Genomic DNA, 27,766 nt, shown 5'->3' on the forward strand with positions numbered 1-27,766 from the left:
CCATGACTACTGGGTTGTACTCTTCATCAAGGCCAAGAAGAACTTGCAAGATCAGTGCTCTTGTTGAAATAGGGTTGCCCGTCTACGCAAGGTTGTCGGAGTGTAGCTCTATTAACTTCAGATACTCACTCATCTTCTGACTTCCTTTCCTCGTTTGTAAAAACGCTTGTCTTAGTTTTCTTCAGCTCAAGATTGAACTCCAAACAACTATTGGATAGCATCCCACAATTCTTTTGCATTCCCATACCTCATGAGTTAGACGACAACATTAGAGCCATCAAGTTGTATAGCCATCCTAGCAGGAGTTGATCGACGGCCAGCCATGCTTCATATTGAGGATTCAGGCACCGTTCTACTGATGAGCTTACTCTGTCATCACTAATCACTTGGGAGTTGGAGGTTACTTCTGAGGTAGTCTGGGCAAACATCGGCGGACAGGGGATCTGCCCTGAGAGGTGTCCTTCGAGTTTGTAGCTTCGTAGGATGGGCAACGCGAGCGTCTTCCACAACATGAAGTTGTCGTGTTCTAGCTTTGTGGTGGTGAGCTGATTAAGCAGCTGATTCAGCGGTGGAGTGCTGAACTTCACAGGTTCCGTGGTGGAGGAGCTTTTGACGAGTGTGGCATTTGCCATGGCTGCTCTGATACCAAGTTGAAGAATAAGAAATTTTGTTTCAGAGGAATGCCCTTTCATCTTCTTCTCTTTGTATTCAGTATATTTTGGTATATACAACCTATTCACTTATATACACATTGTCCTTCAATGTGGCTACACAACAATACAAAAGAATAAAAGAATAATTACACATGGCTTGCTTTGGTTGGTGGCGAGGAATAATTCTAATAAATTCTCAACAGATTTTGGTGACTCATTTCCAATTATTCTTCCATCTTCCCTTTTCCTTTTCTATCTTTATTTTCTTCCCTAACAATAACATTTCAAAAATTTGATGATTTTCTTATTATTTTATATCGAATGAAATCAAATAATCTTAAGTAAAAATCAAGTTTTCTATTTCGTTCAGTTTAGTCAATTGCTTCTATTTGGTCGGTTTCTATGTTCATTCCTACCTAGTATACATATCTCACTAAGCTTTGATACAAGCATAAGATTGTTGGAATTCATCATATTTGAATCTATACCAAACTAGCATAAGAGAAATTGAATAACTCAAATAATAGCAACATATGTAATAGAAGATGACAATAATTGTCTTCTTAAATTACATTAATATTTTGAAAGAGTATTAAATTGAAAAAGAAAAAAGAAAAAAAAAACATAACATCTCGATTTGAACAAGAAAACCAAAAATCATCATAAATTTAAATATTTGTGAGATGTGCCACAAAATCATCAATGTTCTTATTAGAGATTCCATTTTCATTCACAGCTTCCTTCACCAACTTCATTCACCTTCTTCCATTTTGTCTCAATTAAATTATTAATACATAAATGATGTAGTTATTATTTATAACAAATTCCAAATAACCAACCAAATACACTTAATAAGTCCACGTTTAATAAATTAGAATTGAAACACGTAGACTTATTAACAAACTCATACATATCACAATCTAGACACATGTTTACAATCTCCAAAACTTTAAACAATACATGTGAAACATAATATGACTATCATTTTTCTAAGTAGAAACACCCCAATGGTATTCACAGACATACAACGTTGACATATCGTCAAAAAGAAAAATCATACAACACGATTTGTAAGTTGTGTCACGAAATCATCAATGTTGTCATCAGAAGTTTGATCTTGAGCCGTAAGTTTCATCCACTTAGTTGCATTTTGTCTAATCTCAAGGCTTTTCTTTCCCTCCATAACTTTCCTAATACACAACTCAATCTCTTGTCTCCTAACAATCCCATTTTGCTTTGGATTAACCCTCACACCAATCTTCCACACATCCTCCACAAACTTGGCATTAGTCATTTGGTCAGTCCATTGAGGCATTGATACCATGGGAACCCCACAAGCAATAGCCTCTAAGACTGAGTTCCAACCACAGTGAGTGACAAAACACCCAATTGATTTGTGAGCCAAAACATGGACTTGGGAGCACCATTTCACCACCATCCCCATCCCTTTTAGCTCTTCAACAAAGTTGTGTGGAAGCTTATTTGGGGTTTCGGCCTCCTTAATAACCCAAAGGAATGTTTTGTTGGTTGCTTTGAGTCCCCATGCAAGCTCCTCCATTTGCTCCTCTCGAAGATTTGATGTGGTTCCAAGTGATACGTATATGACAGAGTTATGAACTTTAGAGTCTAACCACTCCATGATTTTGCTGTTGTCGTTTTCAGTTGATTTGGTTAGATTCATTCTGTAATTGTGGTCGTCAATCTTCAACTCCTTGTCTATCATTATGGATGGAATTGTTGGTCCAACTGTCTTCAGTGGTATGTGCCTTTGCATCCATTCTATTGCCTGAATTTACATCGAGACAATCCGTTAAATAACAAAACTAATAATTAAGGCTTAAAAAATAGTTTTTATGCTCTCTTTTGATAATCATACACTTTAGTTTTTTAATTTTGAGCTTATGAACACTAATCCTATAGGAAGTTTTTATGTTTTGTTATTCAATTTTCTATAAATCTTTTTAAAATACCAAGTCAAATTTTGAAAACTAAGAAAAATAGCTCTCAAAAACTTTATTAGATTGACATTTTAGTACGAATTTGATAGAGACTCAGTTACATATTCACTGTTTTGGCTCAAAATAGCCTAGGAAGCCGATACCTCCTCCCTTACAGCTTACAAGCTTAATTCAAAATGAAACTTCTATATCTATCCCTCTCCCTACCTCGTGCTTTATACTAAATCAGTCACAACAATAACAGATTTCCCCCCCTCCCATAGTGGTCTTCATTCTTCATTATCCTCTAACTACCTATATTCTCTTCCTCATTTACATTTGTACCCCCTTCCTATTCTTCTTGTTAATTCTTCTTTCATATTTTCTAAATATGGAGGGTCTATCATTACCCTCCCCCCAAAGCACCACCTTGTCCTCAAGGTGAAAGTCCGAAAATTGGTCAGCTATCTGTGCTCCTCCTTCTCATGTTGCATCTTCGATCGGTAAGTCTTCCCACTAGATGAGTACTTCAAAATCGTTGGGTGATGATATGGTGGTGCCGATCTTTCGGACCCCAAAAACTGCTACTGGTTTGAGTTGTTTCCCTAATAGCCAGGCTGGTGGTGCCGTGAATCTTGGAAGTAAGGTACCCACGACCTTCCTTAACTGTGAAACATGTAGTATGGGGTGTACGCTTACATCGGGGGGTAGGTCGAGTTTATATGCTACTGGTCCAATCCTTTGGATTATTTGAAAAGGGCCAATGTAGCGTGGAGCTAATTTGGGATGTTTGTGCACTAGTAAAGAGCTTTAGCGGTATGGTTTGAGTCTGATGTATACCCAATCCGAAACTTCAAAATTCACTTCTCGTCGTTTAGATTCTGTTAGGGCCTTCATTTGTTGTTGGGTTGCTTCTAATGTGTTCTTCAATTGTTTGAGCATTTCATCTCTATTCTTTAGTAGCACATCCACTTCTCCAACTATCACGTTCCCCTGTTCATAATAGACTAGTAGGGTACCGATCAACCATATAATACTTCATAAGGTGTCCGCTTGATGGCTGTGTGGTATGATGTGTTGTAATTGTACTCAGCCCATGCCAACCATTTATACCACTGTCATGGTGTTTCCATGGTGAAACATCGGAGGTATGCTTATAATCCTCGATTGACTACTTCTGTTTGCCCATCCGTTTGTGGATGGTAAGATGTGTTTCTCTTAAGCTGAGTCCCTATTTGTTTGAATAACTCCTCCCAAAATAGGCTAGTGAATATTTTGTCTCTCTCTGATATTATGCTCTGAGGAACTCCATGTAGTCGTACAATTTCTTTTAGGAATAGTCCAGCCATGGTTGCTGCGGTGTATGGGTGGCGGAGAGCATGAAATGTGCATATTTAAACAGTTGGTCAACCACCACCAAGATGGAGTTATATCCTTTGGACTTTGACAAGCCATCAATGAAATCCATACTGATATCTTCCTAAGTCAGCTCGGGTATAGGCAATGGGTGTAGCAATCCGGCGGGGGCTAGTGATAAATACTTGGCTTGCTGACAAACCGAGCAGTCTCCTATGAAAGCTTTTGCCCTTGCCTTCATGCCTTTCCAGAAAAATTCTTTCTTCAACCTTTGATACATATTAACTACCCTATTGTGGAATTCTTGTAGTAGCAATGGTATGGTGGGTGATTGTGGTGGCAGAGCAATGCGTTGCTTGTATAGTAGAAGATCTCCTTGGAGTGTATACCCTTAGGGGTGCGGCTGTTCTGATCAAATATTATCCCGAACAACTTTTAGCTCCGGGTCTTGTTCAACTTGACAGGCGAATATCGCCGGATTAAGTGAACTAATCATGCTGAGTATCGACATCTCCACCATGGTAGGCAATCTAGACAGGCATCGACTGCTGAGTTTTCTAACCCCCTCTTGTATTCGATATCAAATTCGTACCCGATCAACTTGGCCACCCATTTTTTATATTCTCTCGCGATGATACGTTGTTCCAATAGAAATTTGAGGCTTTTTTTATCCGTCTGCATAGTGAACTTCCTCCCCAAGAGATAGGGCCGCCATTTCTGCACAGCCATGACTATGGCAATTAGTTCTCGTTCATATGCGGCCTTGAGGCGATGCGTTGGTGGGAGAGCTTTGCTGAAGTAGGCTACCGGTCGTCCTTCTTGCATCAATACCACCCCAACCCCTACTTCTGATGCGTCTGTTTCCACTATGAATACTTGGTTGAAATCAGGGAGATTGAGGGTGGAGAGTTGAGCCATTCTTTGCTTCAATGTCTCGAAGGCCTCCTGTGTTTCCTCGTTCCATTATATCTTATCTTTCTTAAGTTGTTGCATTAATGGAAAGGCAATGGAGCCATAGTGAACTACGAACTTGCGGTAGTATCCAATCAGCCCCAAAAATCCCCTTAATTGCTTCATTATGGTCAGGGTGGGCCACTGCAGCATAGCCTCAACCTTCGAGGGATCCGCAGCCACTCTGTCAGCTGATATTATGTGACCCAAGTAGTCGATCTGATTGGCCGCAAAGGTACATTTCTTGAGGTTGGCCATAAACTGATTATCCTCCAATGCTTGCAACACCAAGGACAAATGGTGCACATGATTACACAGTGAAGAACTGTAAATTAGGATAACATCGAAGAACACTAATACAAATTTTCGTAAGTATGGATGTAAGAGATAGTTCATTATCGATTGAAACGTTGATGGGGCATTCTTTAACCCAAATGGCATGACTAGAAACTCGTATTGGCCTTCATGAGTGTGGAATGTCGTTTTGTGGGCGTCTGAAGGTGCCACACGAATTTGATGGTATCCGGATTTCAAGTCGATTTTGGAGAAGATTCGTGCTCCAGCTAATTCGTCAAGAAATTCATCGACCATCGAAATCGGGAAGTTATCCGGTACCGTGACTTGGTTCAAGGCCCTGTAGTCAACACAAAATCGCCAGCTCCCATCCTTCTTTTTAACTAATAACACAGGGCTGAAGAACAGACTTACACTTGGTTGAATAATCCCAACGGTGAGCATTTCTTCAACAAATTTCTCGATCTCATCTTTCTAGAACTGAGGGTACCTGTATGGTCTGACGTTCACCGGTCCAACCCCTGGCTTTAGTTCAATATGATGTTCATGGTGTCGTACTGGAGGTAACCCCTTTACTGTTTGAAAGACCGACTGTTACCTCATTAGAATTTCCCGGATTTCTGGTTTGCTTTCTTCCTCTGTTCGGTCTCTGTCTTCCCTTGCTGTGGTTAGAAGAGAATTCAACTCGAGCAATATACCTTGGCTTTCTTCCCTGACCAGTTTCATCATCGATTTTAGAGAGATTTAGGCCTTCATTATACTGCGATCTTCCTTCAAGTGCACCCGCTAATCTCCAATTTGAAACTCCATTTCCGATGTACTCCAATCACACTCAACTCGTCCCAATGTCATTAGCCATTGTACCCTCAACACTACATCGGCGCTACCCAGAGGTAAAAGGAAAAAGTCATTAATAATTGTGAGGTTAGGGAGATTAAGAATTACCCCTTTGTAGATACCCGTCGTCCTCACTTAAGTCCCTGTTCCCAACATGATTCCATAGCTTGTCGTGGGCATCTGCGGTAATTTCAGAGTCGATACCAGCTCCCTATTGATGAAATTGTGGGATGCTTCGCTGTCGATGAGAACGAACACATCCCTATCCCCGATAGCCCCCTTAACCTTAATTGTTCGGGGCGAGTCAATTCCTGCCAAGGAATTGAGGGAAAGCTCTGCCGCTTCGTGTTCGGTAGTCTTAACTACCATGGGCTCTAGAGTAGTGGCCGCCGGAATTTCGACTTCGCTTAACTCCTCCCCTGCGTCGTTTGTCTCTTCATCCCCTTTCTTATCATGGCACAGCAGAATGCTCAATTCTTTCCTCTTGCAGCGATGTCCCAGGGTATACTTCTCGTCACAACGATAGCACAGTCTCTTGTCCCTCCGATTCTACATTTCGTTGTCGGACAGCCGTTTGAACGCATCGGTCGTGAACGATCTCCCATTTACGTCCTTTAGTGTGACTGAGTTAGAAGACGTACCTCCGTCGCGGGTCGGATTGAGAGAAATTGTTCGGGCTGTCAATTGTGCGTGTTGGTTCGGTTAGGGCCGGTTTGACCCGTGGTGGTATTGAGATCCCAGTTTAAAGATGCACCAGCGGATTTCACTGTCAATTGTGCGTGTTGGTTCAGGTTAGGGCCGGTTTGACCCGTGGTGGTATTGAGACCCCAGTTTGAAGATGCACCAGCGGATTTCAATGGGTTTGGGTCGCCTCCGCCCCATTTCTTTCTTCGGGCTTCTTCCATATCTTCGATGATCTGGGCCATCCTCATTTTCTCCTTCGGCCCAATTAGTTTAAACATTCTCATCTCGATTTGGATATCATCTTTCAGCCCACTGACGAATTTGCTTTCCAACGTTTCGTCTGAAAGATCCTTCAACAGTCCCGATAGCTGCTCGAACCGCCACCAATACGCACGAACACCGTCGTCCTGCTTCACTGTAAGGAACTGGGCTCTTCGATCTTCTTCTTTGACCGGTAGGAAGCATAACAGGAGCTGTTCTTTAAAATTTGCCCAGGTATTCATTGACGTTCTCTCCTTTACCCATTGATGTCATTCCAACGCTTCTCCTTCCAAATATAATATCGCTGCTTCGACTTTATCCTTCTCCGATAAACGATTGACCACGAAATATCTTTCTACTCTATGAAACCAACCCATCGGACTTCCCCTATCTCTCCTTTGAATATCAGAATTTATAGTTTTCTTAATCTCATATCGAACAACGGTACCTCTCTCCTCCCCCCAACATCTTCCTTCACCGGTTGTTTCCCTCTGTCCATCACTGGATTCTCCGATGACCCTGATTCACCCTCCTTGAGTATTTCCGACTTCTTCGACCACACCTCCAATGCGTGAATCATTTTCTGCTCCAGTGTCTCCCCCAAGGTTTCGATCTTAGCTGCCATAACGCTCTCTGTAACTTGTTGCATCTCCCCAAGTAGTTGATCCATCCTATTTTCCATTCCTACTTGTAGTAAAGTAAGTTGCTCTTCCACAGCTAATAATCTTGCCTCCATCTTCTTCACCATACTCTTCCCAAGAAAGAACAGTTCTGATACCAAATTGATAGAGACTCGGTTATATATTCACTGTTTTGGCTCAAAATAGCCTAGGAAGTCGAGACCTCCTCTCTTACAGCTTACAAGCTTAATTCAAAATGAAATTTCTATATCTATCCCTCTCCCCTAACTCATGCTTTATATTAAATTAGTCACAACAATAACAGAACAATAAGAGATTTTCCCCCTCCCATAGTGGTCCCCATTCTTTATTCTCCTCTAACTACTTATATTCTCTTCCTCATTTACATTTGTTGGGGGGATGGGATTCTATCAGAATTCAAGTGTTTATGTTAGAAAGATACAACTACATGAAAACAGGTTTACTGCAGTAGATTTTTTGTAGCGGTTTAAAAAGTGTGATAAGACTTCATAAAATTGCAACAGTTTGTAGCAACATACAAATAAACCATTGTAAAAGCATGTAAGGTAGCAGTTTTTGTAGCAGATTATGTCTATTGCAACGATTAATTTACAACACTTTTGTTAAATGCTGCAAAAGAGTGTATTACAACAATTATGTTGCAACATTTGGGACAATGTTGCAATAATTTAATTCTACTGCAATACTTAAAAAAACGTTGCAATTATTTGTATAGCAACAACTCCATTAAAAACTAAGAAAATTAAATCAAGAAAGAAAAGTTTGGGAGTGGAGACATTTTCATTGAAGTAATAACAAAAGTTACGATTTAATTTGTGTATACCTTCAAATTTATAATAATTTAGTTCCAAAATTAAAAAAAAAAAAAAAACAAATTTATCCTATCAAAATTAAGGTTCAACTTCTATTATGTAACTAGGGTCTTTATATAGTTTATAAAAGATTTGATTCTCGGTCAATTTATCAATTTACATGTGTAAGAAATTTCATTAAATCTTAATTTTATTTTTCACAATTAAGACTAAGTCGATACATATTGTAAAGTTCTAGAACTCAATTTTTACTTATTAAAGTTCAAAGACTAAGGCTTCATTTGATAATTTTTTTTTTTTTAAAAAAAAAAAACATTAAGCCTATATCATCTACATTTCTTACTATTTTTGTATCTTTCCAAAAACAAAAACAACTTTTTGAAAGTAGTTTTTTAAGTTCTAAAAATGTGGCTTGATTTTTTAAACCATTGGTGAAAAGTAGATAAAAAGGCAAAAATTTGGAGGTGAAAACAGTGTCTATAGACTTAATTTTTTAAAATAAAAACAAAAAATAAAATGGTTATCAAATGAAATCTAAATTATTATAAATTCTTTATCAAAGTGGAGGGGGTGGAAGAACTTCTTATACTAGATTGCTCATATTCTTGTATAACTGTTCCCACAGAAAGACGGATTGATCAAATCATTCATAATCCACAATTTGTTGATAAATGGGGCCTAAATTATTATAATTCGAAAGTGCAGAGATTAAACCATTATCAATTAAAGTTCAGGGACTAAATTGTTAAAATTTCATGAATTAAAAGATAGAAAACTAAGAAAGTTTGAAAGCTAAGAAAAGTAGCTTTGAAAAACTTTATATTATGATAAAATTTTACTAACAATTCAAGTGTTTCTTCTGAAAAGATAGAAATCATAATTTGAAATTTTAGAGAAAACAAGTATAAATTTTAAAATCATAAAACTAAAAATAAAATTGTTATCAAAGACTATCTTAAAAACTTGTTTTTGATTTCGAAATTTGGCTTAAGATTCAATGTGTAAAGAAATGTGAAAAAAAAATTACAAATGGTAAGGATGCAAACATAGTTTTCAAAAACATAAAATTGAAAACAAAATGGATTGCAAAGCGTGAAATGTGTGTAATATATATATATATATATATATAAGAGTAGTAATTTTTTTAAAGATTAAAAAATATTTCCTAATAAACCAAAATAATTTGAAAGCACAAATTATAAAAATTTCCCACTCACAAAAATAATCATTCAACTACAAATATAATCATCAGATTTAAAGTATTGACAAATATTGTATAATGTAAAAAGAATTACAAATATACCAAACTTATATAGTCTATCAGTGATAGACCATATCGTAGATAGGCGATAAGAATTTGTCAATAATAGATTATATCACAGATAGGAATCTGTCAATGATAGATCATATCACTGATAAGAGTCTATTAGCGATAAAAATTTATTCTAGATGGATTTTACTATATCTGTCTTTTTTTAAAATATTGTTATGATTATTATCCTATCATCATTACATTTTTTTCACATAATTCATTAGCTAGAAAACTTAACGGAAAAAAAAACAACAAAATGAAGTTTAAATAAGAAATTACATCTAAATCTTCCAATTTTATAGAGAGTGTACAACTATGAAATGTGAATGTCAATGGAAAACAAAAGTCTACCAACATTCTAATTCTTAATTATATTTGAACTTACCTACATTTATTTAATTTAAAGAAATAAATAATACATTTGAAAAATAAAAGGATTATAATAAATTAAATTGGTAAAAAAAAGTTTCATTTAATATACATTAAATAAATGTTGCCAATTTAAATAATTTATCTAACATATATCTTTTGAGTTCACTAAAAAAATATATCATTGTAATCATTATTTGTAAAATAATTATGGAAAACTATAATTAGTAAAACAAGGCCTTTTGTATTTTTATTTTCTTGTATTATAATAGTTTAATGGTAAGCTATAATATATAACAATAATCCACTAAAAAAAATTGTAATTTCATATTTCTTTTTTCATTCAAAATTTATCATTTTAATCCAAGATAAACATAAATTAACTCACATAGTATTAGTATTATTACTCCGAAGTCAAAAACTTGATTTTCTTACTTCATCGTATTGTCAAAAAAATTCTCTCTATTTAATAAAAAATAAATAATGAATATATCAAATCATTTTATAAATTTGTTTAGGTTCTCATTCCATGATATTTATTAAATATTAAAATATCTTTTTAAAGATATAACTTAGGTCTTCCATTTAAAATTAATCTTAATCAAATTAACTTTTTTCACAAAAGTAAATCTTAAATTATTGGTATTCTGTATTAAAATATTAATTATTATTTTAGTATTTAAATTATAGTTCAGCTTTTATAATATTGAATAAAAACATAAAAGTACTCGAAATCGATATATATACTAAATATATAACTTTCTTAACAAATATTTTTTTCCTTTTTAACACTTTATTATAATTTTTTTAAAAAAATACTATAATTTATACATCAANTATATTATTTTGGTTTATAAATTTTCAAAAGTGTTTTAGTCCTTAATATTCAAATTTGTCATTTTATTCTCTAATTAATAAAATCGTTAAGTTTAAAAACAAAATTGACTAGATGGATAATGTGGCAAGATAACTTGAAAAAAAAAAAAATCATCGATAGTTCAACTGTCATAGTATTTGTCCTTTCATCCTCAAGTCAACTTGAAAAAAAATATATAATCTTTCCCTTCCTGTCTCTTATTTCTCTCCTCTTTCTTCTTCCTCTCTGCTTCTCTTTCTCGTTCTCTCTCCTTCCTATTCATCCTTTCATTTTTTTGTGCCTTTTTCCAACAAAATGCTAGGACTCCAACTTCATACTTATTATCCTATCACCTTATTTAGTTTCAAGAAGAACCAAAAATGATAGGAAAGGAAAAAATCTGATGACCTTTGAAACCATTCCTGAAGCTTTAACAGAAGTTTGAAATTGATAAAGTCTAAGTAAGTTCTCCTCTCTTATAATGACTAAGAGGGTGTTTGGAATGCTTAGTTAGCTATTCGTCTATTAATTAATATTCTATAAGTTTTAATAGTCTATGTTTAAAGTGTACTTTATTTTAGCTTGAACGGTAAATAACAAACACTATAAGAAAAGAACAAATTATGATGAATAAGAAATAGTAAATTAGTAAATAATAAATATTGTAATAAAGAAAAATTTGATAACATATCAACTGTAGATTATAATAGTTGGAAACACACCAATTATTATAATTGATCAATCGATGTAAAAACTCCATTATTATAATTATAGAGTGGATTGTAATAGTGGCAAAGATAAGTTTTTCTAAAACGTTTGAATCAATTAAAAAGTTGGACATAGAAACTTCAGACGTTGATTTCAATAAATAATATTCTCAGGATCAATTCTAGAATAAGATTAGCTACAAAATTATTGAATCATTACAAATAATAATAATAAAAAAAAAACTAAATAGGTGGATGTAAATTTAATATTAAACTAAATAGGTGGATGTAAATTTAATATTATATCAACCATTAAAATTTGATTGGGTTAAAATAAAGGGAAAAAGGAGAAAGATGGAGAGGGAGAAGAGAGAACAAGAAAAAGAAAATGAAGATAGAAAAGAAATAAGATGTGAATTTTTAAAGAAAAATATATATACACGTGTGTATATATATATAAGTCATCTTTTCACGTCATCAGTTTTATTTTTAAATTTACTGATTTTAGTGAAAAAAAAAACCTATTAAAATATTTATAAACATTTAGAAACCAAAATGATCCATTTATAATATTAGGATTCAAATAAATAAAATCTCTACTTAAAAATTTAGGGATTCAAATGATGTTCTTTCACTTTTATCATACAAAGGAAGGAAAAAAAAAAAAACTAACATTGTTGATCATAAGAGAGGGAAAAAAAAAAAAGTTAGCTGTCCTTATCTTTTTTTTTTTTTTTTTTTTAAGATTTTGTAATTAAAGTGTGAGCTACGCTTTTATTGACAATTCTTATCTTATTTGTTTATGGCAAACAAATTCATTCCATAAATGTTTTATCCAATTTTGAAAACATAAAAATCAAATAAAAAGCCATTTAATAACGATTTGGTTTTGGAGTTTTTGTTTTTGAAAATTAAGTTTATAGGTAATATTTCAATATTAAGTTTTTTTTTTTTGAAAATATTTCAATAATTTAGAAAATGAAGTCGAAATTTGAAAAAAAAAAAGTAACTTTCTAAAACTCATTTTTGTTTTTGAAATTTGACTAAAAATTCAATCATTGTACTTAAAGAAATATGCAAATTATTGTAAGAAATTGAGAGAAAATAAGTTCATTTTTTTAAAATAAAAATAAAAAACCAAATGATTACAAAAATGGAGTTGAAATTTAAAAACTGAGTTAGAGGGTTGTAAAAAACTAAACAAAGGGGAACAATACTTTTTTGGTCCCTAGATTTTGGTTTTAGATTCTATTCAATTTTTAGATTTTGAGTTTTATTTCAATTTAGTTCATAAATTTCAAACTGTTACAATTTTATCCTTCAATATTTGAGTTTTGTTTCAATTTGATCTCAGTTTCAAGATTTTACATTTTTTATCTCGATTTTTCATTAAATATTCATTTTAATTTATTGACGTCAATTTTTATTAATTAATTAAAAATAGTTATAAAGTAAAATTTTAAATTTAATTTTAAAAGTGATAAAAATAGTGAAAGTTAATTAATTATAATTCTTTTAACGAATTTTAATTTATTTACATAAATTAACTCTAATGACAGAAAGTGAGTATTTAGTAAAAAAAAAAAAAAAAAAAATTAAAGTTAAAAGTATAAATCTTGAAACATATGAATTAAATTGAAGCAAAATCGAAAGTTCAAACATAAAATTGTAGCATTTTGAAATCTAGAGATTAAACTGAAACAAAACACAAAACTCAAAGAGCATGTGTGTAACATTTTAAAACGACCAAATAGTTAGTATAACGAGGAGAGTTAGAGGAATTACTTGTGTTTCCAAGGCGTGGAAGGAGTTGATGAACATCCAATCAGGCAGGTCATGTAATTGGTCAATCATCAACTTGAGAAAAAAAGGATTGTGTTGGGGATTAGGTATTAAGAGAGAAGGAAGGTCGGAGGCATGGAGAAGCGGCAACCCAGGCAATAACACACCAGTCTCCGCTACGGGAAGCTTGAAGGAGCCATGGTTGATGTGATAGAAAATGGCATTAACAGCGGATGATTGAGTGAAGAAAGGAGCCCCACGAAGCCCAAATGCTGTAGCCACATCTAGAATCCAAGGCATGAGTGAATCATACACAACGTACACGAATGGGGAATTTGAGCTCTGCTGTTGCGTCACGAGGCTTGTTAAATGGAAGCAAATGGAGGTCTTGAGACGATGCATGTACGACTCTATCGACTCCGGTTCTCTGCCGTTGTACGGCGCTCGGGGCCTCTCCTCCACGTTAATAATGAAGTTCGAACAACCATCACCACCGCCAACGTTAAGCTCGTAAGTCGGATTGCTTTCATGGAGGACGTTGAGGAGAGTGACCTTAAGGCCTTTGAAAGCCAGGCGTTTGGAGAATTGGAGGATGGGGTTTATGTGCCCTTGTGCGTCGGGGAAAGGAATCACCAAAATGTGAACTTTGCCTTCTTTTCTCACTCTCTCCATTTGCTTTTTCTTCTTTTCACAAACCACTACTCTCTTATAAATGAAGCTCTCACAGTGTGGTTGATGGTTATTTCACAATTAGAAGTTTGGGCTAGAAATAGGTATTTGAAATAATTTATAGGTAGCTCAATTATATCTAATTCATTCTAAATAAAATGTTGATATAAATTGAATTTTACTTTACTTGAATTTTTGTGCTTTGAGGACCTTTCCATTTAGGAGGCGTTTAGGACAATTAGTTAGTTATTATAATCCTAGGTTATTATAGTTGAGTTATGATAGTTTGTGTTTAAGGTGAAGATTATTTTAGTTTGGGTTATAATAATATGTATTTGAGGTGTAAACTATTTTAGTTTCAGAAGGAAATAGTAAACACCGTAACAAATAATAAAAATATGATTAATGTAAAATAGTAAAAACTGTAGCAAATTAGAGTTTTGAAATAGTGTTAAAGGTAATTAATTGGAGGTTTTGAAATAATTTTTCCTGTAGTAAGAGGTGGCTATTATATTTGGATGATAACCCTTACCCCAAACATCCCTTAATGTTTTGTCGCAATTTAAACAAACTCTACAAATTATTTTTGTTGTCGATTTTAATTTTTTTCGCTTTGTTTTTAATGTGACTATTAGTTAGTTAACTTAAAATAATTTGTAATAATAAAGACAACAAAATTAAAATTATTTGATGAGTTTGTCTCTTTTGAGTGGTTTTCAAGGACTTTTGAGAAGCAGTTTCATGAGGTTCAAATAAAATCATGGAAAGGAAAGAGAAATTTGTCGATGAAAGCGTAACTTAACTGACATAACGTTTGTACTATAGACCTCGAAGTTTGAGGTTTAATTTTCCACCCACTTTAATTATAATACTTAAAAAAAAAAAAAAAATTAAAAGGGCCAATTGAAACTATAGACACTAGAAACGACTAAGAAACCACATTATTGTTTAACCTTTAACATTTTTCAATTATATTTCTAATGAATGTCGAAATTTTTTATTGTGAGCTTCCATATAAACTCGTAAACTAGAGAAAAATCTAACTTTTGTTCAATTCCTTAAAAAAATGGAGAAGAAATTGAAAACTTTCTAGTTTTGTTTGCAAAATTTGTCTAATATCATGTCCCATAAATTTATTAAAAAAACAAATTTATCATCAACTAATTAAAAAATTATAGTAAATTATGAGCTTAAATCAACGGTAACTGATATGTTCTTTCAAAGGTCTGAAAGATCTATCTCTGTCTATCTAAATGTTATACTAAAAAAGAAAAAAATAATAAAAATTTTAGCAAAACAATATTAAAATTTATGAAATTAAATTGAAAATTAAAACGTTAGCTATATGTAAGAAATTCAAACCTCTCCCTACCAAAGAAGCTCTCCGGAAAAAAGTGGAATTTTCAGAAGCCAAAATATTAATATTATTATAATTTTAATTTTGGAATTTAACAAAGTGGATATTTCTAGTTGTTCGTTATGGACCACGTTTTTCACATGGTTGGAGGAATAACTTTAATGAAAAAATTGACAGGCTAGTTACCGTACTATACTATTTAATTAAGAGTGAATATTTCTATTTTTTTCATTTTAATATTATTATCATAATATTTATTATTTATTATTATTACTTTGGAGTTCAACAAAGAGTGGATATTTTTACTTACTTCGTTTCGGACCACGTTTTTCACATGGTTTGAGGAATAACTGTACAAAGTTGGTGGAAAAGGATGAGAAATAACGTTATCAAGTTTTTACTTTAAAAAAACTAACACGTTTTTTGAAAAGTTAATAAATTAATCTTTTTTAGTCTATCTTAGACAAGATCTACTACTGAAATTTAATTAAAAATTGATTTTTTCTAGTATTAAGTCTTTTTGTTGAAATTTTGGACAGAATTAATAATGAGATACTTCTAATTTTTCTAAATATTATATATTATTTCCAAATCTTATACTTTTTCAAATTTTCTTCAAATTCAATTATATTTATCAAATCTTATATCTATTTTTTACATAATTTTTCAAATCTTTACACTCTAATTTTTGTTACAAAAATTATATGGATTTCCAAATTTTCAAATAAATTTACCAATTGTGATTTTCAAATGGATCTCAAATGGACTATGATTTTTAAATTTTGTGAAAGATCAAAATTTGCAAATAAAATTTAAGATTTGGGATAACATAAAGAATCTCAGTATTAATCTGTCTTAGATTTCATCAAGAAAGTCCAAATACATCAAATCTCGGTGTTAATTTTGACAAGTTATATGAGATTCTTTATATCTCCCAAATCTTATTTTTTGGGCAAACTTTGACTTTTAGACTAAAAAATTTGAAAAATTAGATAAGATTTGATGTAAAATTTGGGAAGACTACATATCATTTAGAAAATTTAATAGAATCTCAATATTAACCGCCCGAGATTTCATCCAGAAAATCAAAACGATCTATAAGTTAGAAAAAATTAAATTTTTATGTAAATCTCGATAGTCGATCTCGGACGAGATGGACCGAGAAAAACCATTGTAATGAATTTTGAAAAATGAAAATTTGAGGAGGTTGTTTTTGAAAATTTTCCAAACTTTGCACGTAATTTATATGCAAATGATGACTCTAGTTACTATTACTTACCCTTTTTTTTTTCTTGTTGGCCTTTTGTAAAGTTTTGGTATTCATATTTCTAAGAGGTTATTTGCCTAACCAATATGAATTAGGTTAAAGTCCTAAAAAATTGACAAATTACGATACCTATATGACTTCACAAATTTTTAGAGAGGAGAGTTGAGGAAATTTATGTTCATTTATATCACTGGCATATCTGTTTGTTTAATTACAACCAGACTATCCCAACTGGTATTTTGAAAAGGATTTTGCTTAGACTTTCAAAAAATACGGTATGGTTTGGGTTCACATAGGCTAGGGAGGAGTGTGAATTGATTTTGTTCCATTTATAACCCTAGTGTATGCAAGGATTTACAGCAAATAGACCATCTTAAAAAAAACATATTAGTTTTTGTTTAAAAAATTAAGATTTTGTTGATAATTTGATAAGCACAACGGTGTACAACGAATATAGAGATAATATAATATAATAATAATATATAATTAAATATTAAAATATTAAAATAAATGAATAACAAAAAGTAAATAAAATAACAAAGAATGGATTTCTCAACTTTCTCCAATCTTGTTGGATTGATCACCAATATGTGTGTCTTTCAAAACCCACCAAATGACACTATTTATAGGAAACTTAGTAAGTAGATGGTGGATTATATGAACACTAATAGTGTGTAATCTTGAGACATATAGACAACACATAGGGTAATGATAAATGATACATGACCAATAGACACTAATAATAGGCATCTACATTACACCTAATTTAACACATTTATAATACTCCCCTTAAATGCCCATTATATATGAAATATGCTTCATTCAAACCTTACTAGGAAAAAACCAACTGAAAAAAATCTCAATGAAGGAAAAATAGTATATTTCATATAATTTGATACTCTTAAAAGATATATTTACTCCCTCCCATAGAAACATCACTTGAAGTTTATGAGTTGTCACATTTCAATGTTGTGCACTAGTTTTTCAAAAGTTCCAATAGGTAATACATTTCTAAATAAGTCTGCCAAGTTATCTTTCGAACAAATTTGTTGTACAGTGATGTCACCATTTTCTTCAAGATCATGCGGGTAGAAAAGCTTCGGTGAAATATGTTTTGTTCTATCTCCTTTAATATATCCTCCTTTGATTTAAGATATGCATACTATGTTGTCTTTGTTGGGGTTGATGCCCTAAATCTCATAGGATTCTATAGTTTGTAATTATAATGTACAAACATCTTATTTATTTAATAAAATATATGATGTTTTTATTTCATTTTTAGTTGCATTAACCACACAAACCAATAAACTAAAATTCAAGCTTAAACATGTATGTAGAGACATGCTGATAGTTAATGTTTAAGTGATAACCTAAATGGTCGGTAGTAGATGAATAAGGTTGGATACCTTATCTTGGTGACACTACGAGTATGGCTCACTTTGTAAATGTTACAATTGTTGTAAAGTGCTTCAAATGATTTGATCATGATCATTCATGTGGAGAAATGTGAGCGAGGATAATCTATATAAAGAAGTTTATATAAGACTGGATCACGAAATCTTTAATCTCATTATATAATGTCGTTCATAATAGAGACTTACATTTCACTAGGATAACCATAGGTAACATGACCTGAATCATGAGTGAGTTGTGAGCTCCTGTTTATGAAGACAGTCTTTTGATTTGAATGGGTGAGAGTGACCAGATCGCTGACTCAATAAGCCTACTATTTTAGGATTCGTCTAATTGGGGAGTTGGGAACACAGCTACACAAGAAGGAATTCACTCATTCCCCAATGTCGGGGTAAGTAGATAAATTGCTCCCTTTAAGGGCTGATTTCAGGGTTTGAACAATATGGCGCTACACCCTCTCCTGACCCGAGAGGGGTTCAATCATAGCTAGACTATGACTTATTGCTCTTTAGAAGGATCAATGGTACTTAAGGAGTTAAATGTAACTACAGGGGAAAATGGTAATTTTGGCTCAACTATAATTACGAGCAATTTGTGAAAAGTCCTCATATTGTTGGCTGGTTATATCCAATGGACACAAAAATATATTTTTAGTGTGAAGAGTGCAGTTGTCGGTCTTTAGTGGAGTATCTGACAGTTAACGGATGGTGAATAATTTAATTAATTATTCACATATTGTTAGAGCTTCAAGCTACAGGTTCATGAGGTCCCATCGGTAGCTCAACGGGAATAAATGAGAATTAGTTTTTGGATTAATTTGAATTGTTCAAATTATGTGAAGGAATTAATTATATATGATATAATTAATTTAATATTAATTATATATGATATAGTTACTACAATGTATTTGAGACATTATAATATAAAGTATACTTGAGAGGAAATAAATATTTGAATATGATTCAAATTTTAATTATATGAATTATATTGTTAGAAACGGCAAAACCTTCAGAACGACAAACAATAAACGGTAAATGCACAAAACTCATTATAGGCTGAGTCGCGGAGCTCGCTCTCTTAAAGACGTTTCGGGCTTTGCCCAAGTGTGCAAGCAGGTCTGTAAATTGCCACGTCGTCCCCAGGATAAAACAGCCAAAGAAACCCGATCGAAAATGCACCATTACCGACCAAAACACACACCCTTTCTAACCCACCACTCGGAAGATGAAAATGGAAGAGTTAGGAGAGGAAAAGAGAACATTCGAATGAATGAAAAATTCGTGTTTTAGAATTACTGAAGGTCACGCCTTTTATAGGCCTTCAACGTGGAACGATAGGGAGCAAAAGAGGCGGAGAGCCTCAGAATGTGCACGGACTCGCGAGACCGATAAGACTTTTCTTTTGTTTTTTTTTTCTCGATTTTAAAAAAAATAATATTTTTATTAAAATTAATAATCACACACACATGCGCTTCACCCGAACGGACGACGGTGGCGCGCGTGTGGGACGTCCATTGAACCAACAATGATCTATCTCCTCACTCCCTCCAAAACATGGGTACTCCTTTGGACTCAAACCCACAACTCAAAATTGTCGTACATAAGGGAGGCTTCCAAATCAAAATTTTCCAATGTGAGATTCTCCAACCAAAGATTGGTTCCCTCTTATTTTTTAAAGTTAAATTTTCACCCAACATAGATTCATATAATTAAATTTAATATTAATGGGATTTATATTAAAAGCCATTGGTAGGAGATAATTGAAACTAAAGGTATTGTATTTGATACAAAACTAGGGAAATTACATTGTATGACAAATACATTTTAAGGAACCAAAGTCACGACTTCAACTTTTTTGTAATTGCAAATGTGACAATCACATAGCAATCACATAACAATCAGATAGCAATAAAATTTTCAGACAGAAGTTTTTTGACATGTTTGCAAAATAGCAAACCCTAGGGACACACGCCCAATTTTTAATTTTTTTAATTTTTTTTTTTATTAAAGTTGCAATTGCCCCTATAAACTATAAGTTATATATTATAGGATAAGGTAGTTATAATATATATATATATATATATAATATTTCATTAAATAAATAAATTTATTAATTTATTTAGAAAAACTAATTATGGGAGGGAGTTGTAATTGGGGAAGTGGTTCCCAATTCTCCGCCGTGTGAAAAGATGCAGAGAAATTTTCTCTCTACATAAAAGTTCTGTGAGATCGATTCTTCTCTTCATCTCCTCTTTAAAAAATATCCTCTCTACCAAAATAGTTAAAGTCCACAAACTCCTGAGTTCTCATCCCATAGAATGCCAAGGTTTCCTTCGCGGTGGCGCCCAATTGGAATTTGAGGGATTTTATAGTGAAGATTAGATCTTCAAAGGTAAGAGTTTCAAACCCATTTATTCTTCTGTTTTTATTTATGAGCATGCTGTAGTTTCTGTTATAAATGCATAATTTTGTTCTTCTTCTGTAAAATTCTATATTTTGTGAAAATTGAAAAATTGAGACGATCCACTTTCGCTCGAGGACCTTTAACCAAGTTCCTTCAGTCTTTGTATAATATCGTTGGAAGATTTTTACTAGAAGACAAACCACATGTTCCACGAATGTGATGAGTCATTGATCTTAGCCATACACATTCAAAACTTGGAGTTACTCAAGTCTAGATTAAGGGAGGATGTTAAAATTAATCTAGACTTTTATTAAACTATATGAATTACATTATTAGATACATGAATTACTAAATACATTGATGAATGTTCATGTATTGATGAAGAGTCACATGTGTAGATATTTAATGTTAATGCCTTTTAATGTACTTTTATACTAGTATAAATATGTGTAAGATTATTCATTTGTAAGCAAGAAAAGAAAGAAAAGCAAGTTAATAAATATTCAAGTTCCTATTTCTCCTAAATCGTGTAAGTAAGAGAACAATTTTCTTCTCTTGTCTCTTAATTTGTATTCTCGGGATCCACTACTATAAAATCTACATTACTTGACACTTAGTTTTAAATTACTTGACGTTTATTTGGAAAAAAAAGTCAAATAATGACCTTTTAGAAAAGAAAATGTAAGTAAAAGAGTTAAAAAAGCGGAGTTGACGGACTGTTTTAGATATTTTCACACGAACCATTACTTGACACGTTTTTCGTGTAAAGTAATATAAGGTCTTACTTGACGCATTTTTCGTATCAAGTATAATAAGCTCTTACTTGACATATTTTTCATGTCAAGTAAAATATAAAATATAATATATTTTTTTAATCTTTATTTTTTATTTCTCTTCCTTCTTCTTTCATTTCCCTCTCAAATTTGATTTACCACCTATCAAAATTATCAAATAAAATAAAAAAAATAATTAACTTATTATTTTAAACGAGTAAAAGGGCTAAATGCTTCCCCTTACTCGTTTTCTCTTCTGCAAACCCTCCTCGAAACCCTCTCTTCGCAGCACCTCACTAGCCCCAGCCAACTCTCCCTCTCTCCGCTGCTAGTAGTCGACTAGCTCCTCCCTCAGCCACCGCCCTCTAGCGTCCAGCCGAAGCTGTCAGTCGTCGTCGAGCCCAGCCGTTTGCGTGACCAGATGCTGCCGCTTGTCTCCTTCGCCCAAGCCAGAAGGAGCGTTTACCGCCTGCCGTTCGCGCCGACCAGACGCCGCTGCTCGCACCCCTGCCACCGCGATGCCCTTGTTGGAGTCGCCCAGCCTCGCGCCAGACGCCGTTCGCCGTACAGCCTCGCTGTCCCCATTCTAGATCTGGTCAGTCCTCCACCGGATCCACTGTTTATTTGATATGGATTGAGGAAAAAAGGTGTAATGGAAGAAATTGGTCTTAGAGGGCCAAATCAAGAAGGACTGCACGTTTCTAGGTAAGAAAATTTACAAGTTTTGTTAAGATTGTTTGAAAAATAGATAAGAAGGCTAAATTTTAATATGAAAGTGGTTATATGGACAATGGACAGAGAGCGGCGCCAATACACGTTTTAACTGTGGGGAAGAAGAGGTCTTGTGGCGTTTAGCTTCTCATTGATGAGTATATTGAAAAGCTCAAGAACTACTGTCATGTTGAAGATGTTCAGTTGCGCTCAAATCCTAGAAATGCGCGGTATATGATTGTGTGGTTAATGTTAGTTTGTAAATTTTGTTTAATTATGTTCATATCTCTGCTGAATGATGCTAGTCTTAATTAAATACTTTCATTCTGCTTATTGGTACTTGAATTTTAGGGATCCGAGAGCTCAGGTTGATGATGAAGACATGACTGTCGTGAATCTTCTCAAGTCTGACGATTGGGTTTATCTCTTAACATTCATTTTTGTCGGATCATTACATATTTTGCTATTCTAGCTTTGCTCGTTTACTATAAACTAGTTTAGAACTCTCTCTTTTTCAAGTTTTGTAAAGAAGTAGTTGTTGATTTTTTGCTCAGTTTGAGAAAAGGATTTTGGAGTAATTAAGTTTGATTAAAGTCTATTTTTACTTTTTGGGTTTAAATGGAGGATAGATTGAATAAATTGAAAGAAAGCAAGATAAGGAGGAAATGTTAATCTAAAATTAGGTAGAAGTATGCTTGAGAATAGATAGAGTTGTTGTTTGAGAAAAAAAAAAGGAAAAAAAAGAAAGAAAGAAAAAGAAAACATGAAAGGTGAAGTTGAAGAAGATGAAGAGGAGGGAGAAAAGAAATATGTATTTTAATTAAGAAAGAAAAATAAGGAAGAGTTAGAATATTTTTATTATGATTATTTTTATGGGAAAAGGGCAAAATTAATGAATATAGAAGGAGTGGAATTTAAAAGATAATGTAGTAGTATATATGCTTATACTTGTTTAAAAAGAAAGAAAGAGGAAAAGAAAAAGATTTTCCATGGAAATAAAATATAATTTGTAGCATCTTCTTTAATGCTTTGCTTGTTTGAATGTTTGATGATGAGATTGATTTTGAAGTGTTGGAAGGAGTTAAATTGCTGTCCAATAGTTTTGAGACCGACAAAGTTTTGGTAAGTTTAGAGGTTAGTATTAATAGTTCTTTATTACTCTGGGTCTAATAATTGAGTTATTTTCAATTTTTTATGTTCAATTTAAAGATTTCAAGGGATTGGAGCCACTGTCCAGCAAAATTAATGATGTTTGGACGTTTTGATAGGTATTAAGGTCTTGAAACTATTTTGGAATTGTTAAATAGTTGTTGGAATTTGCATTTTGTAACCATTATTATTGAACTTTTCGTAGGTTAGATTACTTTGTTGTAGTTTTGAAGTGAGAGGCTAGATATGGTCAAAAGAGAATGAATGAAATCCCAGTAAGTCCCTAACTTTAAGTTGCAGATATTTTTTAAGTTTCGACTATGATTTTTTTTCATTGCATAAAGCAAGTCAATCATGTACATTTTTTCTTATGCGTGACTTTTTGTCATTTTTGTCATTGTTATATCTTAACACTTATTTCTATATTTTGAAATTTGTTGTTATTGCCCTTTATTCTATTTTGCAGATTGACTTGCTTAAACATGGCTTGCCTTAGGGGTAGTCATTCAAACCGCAAAAACCGAACCGTTTCTAAAAACCGAACCGAAAACTCAATGAAACCGAAAAATTCGGTTTGATCTGGTTTGAAGAAATTTTGAAACCGAATTAATTCGGTTCGATTCGGTTTCACTTTTGAAAATTGAATTTGAAATCGAATCGAACCGTTTTTAACTAATATATATATATATATATATATATTTATTTATTTATATATTTAAAAAAATGTAAAACCGAATTTAAAACCGAACCGCTTTAATTTAAAAAACAAAATTGAATTTAAAACCGGATCGAACTGAACCGCTTTTTAATTAAAAAAGAATATAACATGGATTTTTTTAAAATGTCAACCGAATTTTAAACTATGCGGTTCGGTTCGGTTCGATTCGAACCAATAAATCGGTTCGGTTCGGTTTCACATTTTAAAAAATTCAGTTTGATTTGGTTTGACCATCAAACTGAACCGAATTGAACCGTTTTCACCCTTAGATTGCCTGACCCTTAGTTCTCGATCTTTAGACTTCAAAGCTCAATGTATAGATTAAATAATATACTTTGTTGAGAGGTTACTTATTAAACAATTTATCACTTTTGTGTTTCTTGAAAGTTGAGTTTTGTATATAAAAGCAATAGTTGAGATTTTATTTTGTGAGTACATGTGAAAGAGGAATATTGTTGTGACTTGTGGGGAGTGTCCATATGAAAAGTCATAGTTGAACCTATGGAATTTTTAGTGAATACATTGAGTTGATAGATCTTATGTATATAATGTTTATTTAGTTGATGTAATTGTATTGTTGGAATATAAAGCAAAAAATAAAAATATCAATTGGGGCATTTAATTTGAAAAAAAAAAGAAAGACATATACTTGACAAATAAAAAGTGTTAAAAGTTATCATATACGATACGTAAGTAATGTCGAGAATCAATAAACTTGACATACCACCAATGTCAAGTGTATTATCTTTCTTGACATAAAAACTGTATAAAAAAACATTCGTTTTGATATATTTTTTGGAGTCAAGTTATCACACTATACTTGACAGTCGAATACTTGACTTTTTTATAAGCGTCAGATATACCTTTTACTCAACTTTAGAATTTAAGTAATTCAATTTATGTAGTAGTGGTTTACTATGTTTCCAAGAGAATGTCGAATGGAAAAATTGTTTTGCATTGGGAATATGTTAATTATTTACTAAATACCAAAAATGGCATTATGATTGGCCTCTTGTCTACTTTTCAAGGGAAAAATAATAAAATATAGAGCTTCTTGTGCTTCATTTTCTTTTAATATATATGACTCGATTTAGATGAAAAAAGAGGTTTGTCTTATTTATAGATAACTGAAGCTATACTTGAAATATGAAGAGCAAGCTCACAAACACAATTCCTAAGAGAAATTAGAGATTTATTTTCAATTTCATTTTCGAGAAAAAAAGTCATTTATATATAAATACTTTAGACGTTTGAACGAGATTTTATTTTAAAGGACTAAGATGTATAACTTCATACATATATATATATATATATATTTTAAGATTAAGAATCAAATAGATATTAGTGATGTTTATTAAATTCGAGTAATTTTTCATCTTTTCCATCATCTGTCACTATTTTTTTCTATACTTATTTAAAAAGAATTACTTGACTTGTTTTTGTAGTTTTAATTATAATTACTGAGATATAGATGGCTATAAATTGATCAACTTTCAAAGCACATCTTTAGAGCAAACTTTGTTCAGACTAGTATATAATCAACGGTCATCTATTTGAAGGTAAATTTTGTTTTTTCCCCCTATTTCTTTTATTATGGAAAAATCTGAAGATCGAACGAAGGGTTTTGTTTTTAGTTTTAAGCTTTTTCTTTGAAAATTTAGGTTTATTTCCACCAAATTTTTAAGTTGGGTCTTCTCATTTTTTTAAAGAGAATTATTATATCGAGTCAAATTCTAAAAATGAAAACAAAATTTTTGAAAACTGTTTTTTTAAGTTTTTAAAAACTAGTTTGGATTTTAAAAATATTAGTAGAGGTAGACAACCAAATATAAAAACTTACGGGTGAAAGTAATATTTGTAAACTTGATTTTTAAAAATAAAAAATAAAAAATCAAACTAATATCAAACTGACCCTAAATAGCACAGGGGCCATGTTCTTTGCTTTCAAAATTTTTAATTCCAGAGATATTAACACCATGTTATTAAATTAAATTATTTTTTGTCAACAAAATTTAATAAAACTTCTCAGGAAAGAGATGTATGTATGTATGTTTGGAGCAAAATTGATAATTGAGTGTTCTTAAATCATCCATTGACCAAAAAAATTATTAACACTTCCTCTCACTTGTGAGCTTTGAAGAGATTCAAATAAGTGGAAATGAATATTAATTGGGGAGGAAACAACGTCCCAGAGGTTTGAACACAAGGCATTCTGAACCAACAAACTTTGATAACTTCTTAAATTGACCCCAAACTTAAGTTAGAGGTAAAGGCAAATTTAATTTTATATCGCTAATAGGTGTTGATTAAGGGAATAAATAAAATATTATTTAAGAGCAATGATTAGATGTAGTCTAAATGAAAATTGATTTAATTTAAAAAAAATATATCATGTATAAGATGTTTTTTGAGTGTTGTCTAAGTTGTACAAATGATGAGTACAAGGGTGATCTTTGGTTTGATAAGAGTATATTCCAATTTCTGTCTTTGTCTTCTCTTTCCGGCCTATTCGGATTAATTAGAGAAAAAATGATTTTCAAAAAAGTCATTTTTATTTATATTCTTGTGAAAAAAATTATTTAAAATACATTTTGAAAGTGTTTCAAAACTATTTTGAATAGTTGTTAAACACTTCATTTTTTTTTCTAAAAAAGACATTTTCAAATTTACATTTGAAAAATTAAATCAAAAGAATAATGTACGGAAGGAAAGTAATAGCAACCCAACCTTGATTTGTAATGTTTGTATCAATGTTCGCTAAATCCTAAATCATAAGCCTTCGAGAAAAATGTATTAAACGTATCCAAACTCACTAAGGGATTGTTTGCTTCGTGGGTATCCTAGATTCCCATGAAGCGGACATCTATATTACTGTGTTTGTTTTGCGGTATTGTAAGATACCCTGACATCTAAAGACTCTCGGACATCTTAGGATATCTGAATGGAGAGTATCTGGAGAGTTTTGAATACCCTACTGAGTTTTCCAGATTCCCAAGTTCATCCCCATTTTACTTTTTTTTTTTTTTTTTTTTGTTTTGCTTTCTCGTTATTTTATTTTGAATATATTTGTATATTATTCTTCATATACATTATATAATTAAAATAAATATTGTCAACCATGTATATTATATAATTTTAGTTATATCATAATTCTTATTATTTTTTTAGCAATATATTCAAATTTAAATTTAAATTAATATTTATTTGATATAAAAAACTTAAATTATGATATATTATTTTGTTGAGAAAAATAACATATAAAAATAATATAAATTTTATTAATTTTAAAATAAATTAATTGATAAAAATAAATATGTTATATAAGTTCAAAATTATATCAAATTAATTATAAAGTAATAAATAGTCGTAAAGGTATTCTTGGAACTTTATGTAATTGTAAGACATTCTCGAGTAGAAATCCTACAAAACAAACATAGTTATCAAAATATTCCTAGATAACTGCAAAAAAATATTCCTATAAAACAAACATGGTAATCTAAAGATGTCGGACATCTATAATTTCTAATATATATAATTTTGAGCATCTAAAATTTCGATTATCTACCTTCTAAAAAACAAACGGTCGCTAACTGTAATAAAATCAACTTTTACTCGATTACTTTTTTAACTGTTGACTGACTTTGTCAAAATTCACAACTTTGGGGGGAAAAAAAAAGACTTAGCCCTGTTATTATTTCCTTCAAAATCTTTTAAATTTTGTACTAGAAATATGTTTTATGATTTGTTAAACACATACAATAATAGATTTTCTTAACAATTTTCAAACAAAAAACTGATAAAAAGGTTAAATTAATAAATTGCTTCACTTTTTA

General features: G+C 32.0%; 1 protein-coding gene and 1 long non-coding RNA gene across 5 annotated transcripts; one reads left to right on the forward strand and one right to left on the reverse strand.

The window, feature by feature from the left end:
* Positions 1-1,545: 1,545 nt before the first annotated feature.
* On the reverse strand, positions 1,546-15,569 carry LOC120078171 (UDP-glycosyltransferase 74E2-like). 3 transcript variants are annotated; one of them, XM_039032398.1, is made up of 3 exons: positions 15,505-15,569; positions 13,477-14,191; positions 1,546-2,439 (listed from the first exon to the last, which is right to left on the reverse strand). In XM_039032398.1, exons 2-3 carry the CDS (start codon positions 14,143-14,145, stop codon positions 1,708-1,710), a joined length of 1,401 nt encoding a protein of 466 aa, XP_038888326.1. In that variant the 5' UTR covers positions 14,146-14,191; positions 15,505-15,569; the 3' UTR covers positions 1,546-1,707. The 3 variants fall into 3 exon arrangements, with proteins under 3 accessions (XP_038888326.1, XP_038888327.1, XP_038888325.1); XM_039032399.1 differs by having other exon boundaries at positions 15,515-15,537; XM_039032397.1 differs by lacking the exon at positions 15,505-15,569 and having other exon boundaries at positions 13,477-14,362.
* A 5,986-nt stretch (positions 15,570-21,555) lies between these two features.
* Positions 21,556-23,923, forward strand: LOC120078754. 2 transcript variants are annotated; one of them, XR_005482086.1, is made up of 6 exons: positions 21,556-22,060; positions 22,154-22,296; positions 22,418-23,188; positions 23,276-23,334; positions 23,421-23,490; positions 23,682-23,923. It is a non-coding gene; the product is annotated as an uncharacterized LOC120078754 (long non-coding RNA). The 2 variants fall into 2 exon arrangements; XR_005482085.1 differs by having other exon boundaries at positions 22,418-23,334.
* Positions 23,924-27,766: the final 3,843 nt, after the last annotated feature.

The sequence above is a fragment of the Benincasa hispida genome, chromosome 5, assembly GCF_009727055.1.
Source record: "Benincasa hispida cultivar B227 chromosome 5, ASM972705v1, whole genome shotgun sequence".
Lineage (NCBI taxonomy): Eukaryota > Viridiplantae > Streptophyta > Magnoliopsida > Cucurbitales > Cucurbitaceae > Benincasa > Benincasa hispida.

Bases quoted from the DNA above. Each gene is read 5' to 3' on its own strand.
- LOC120078171 (XM_039032398.1), bottom strand. From the start codon at position 14,145: ATGGAGAGAGTGAGAAAAGAAGGCAAAGTTCACATTTTGGTGATTCCT. The intron at 2,440-13,476 runs GTAATTCCTCTA...ATGTAAATTCAG, and splicing joins TCCACGCCTTGGAAACACAA to GCAATAGAATGGATGCAAAG.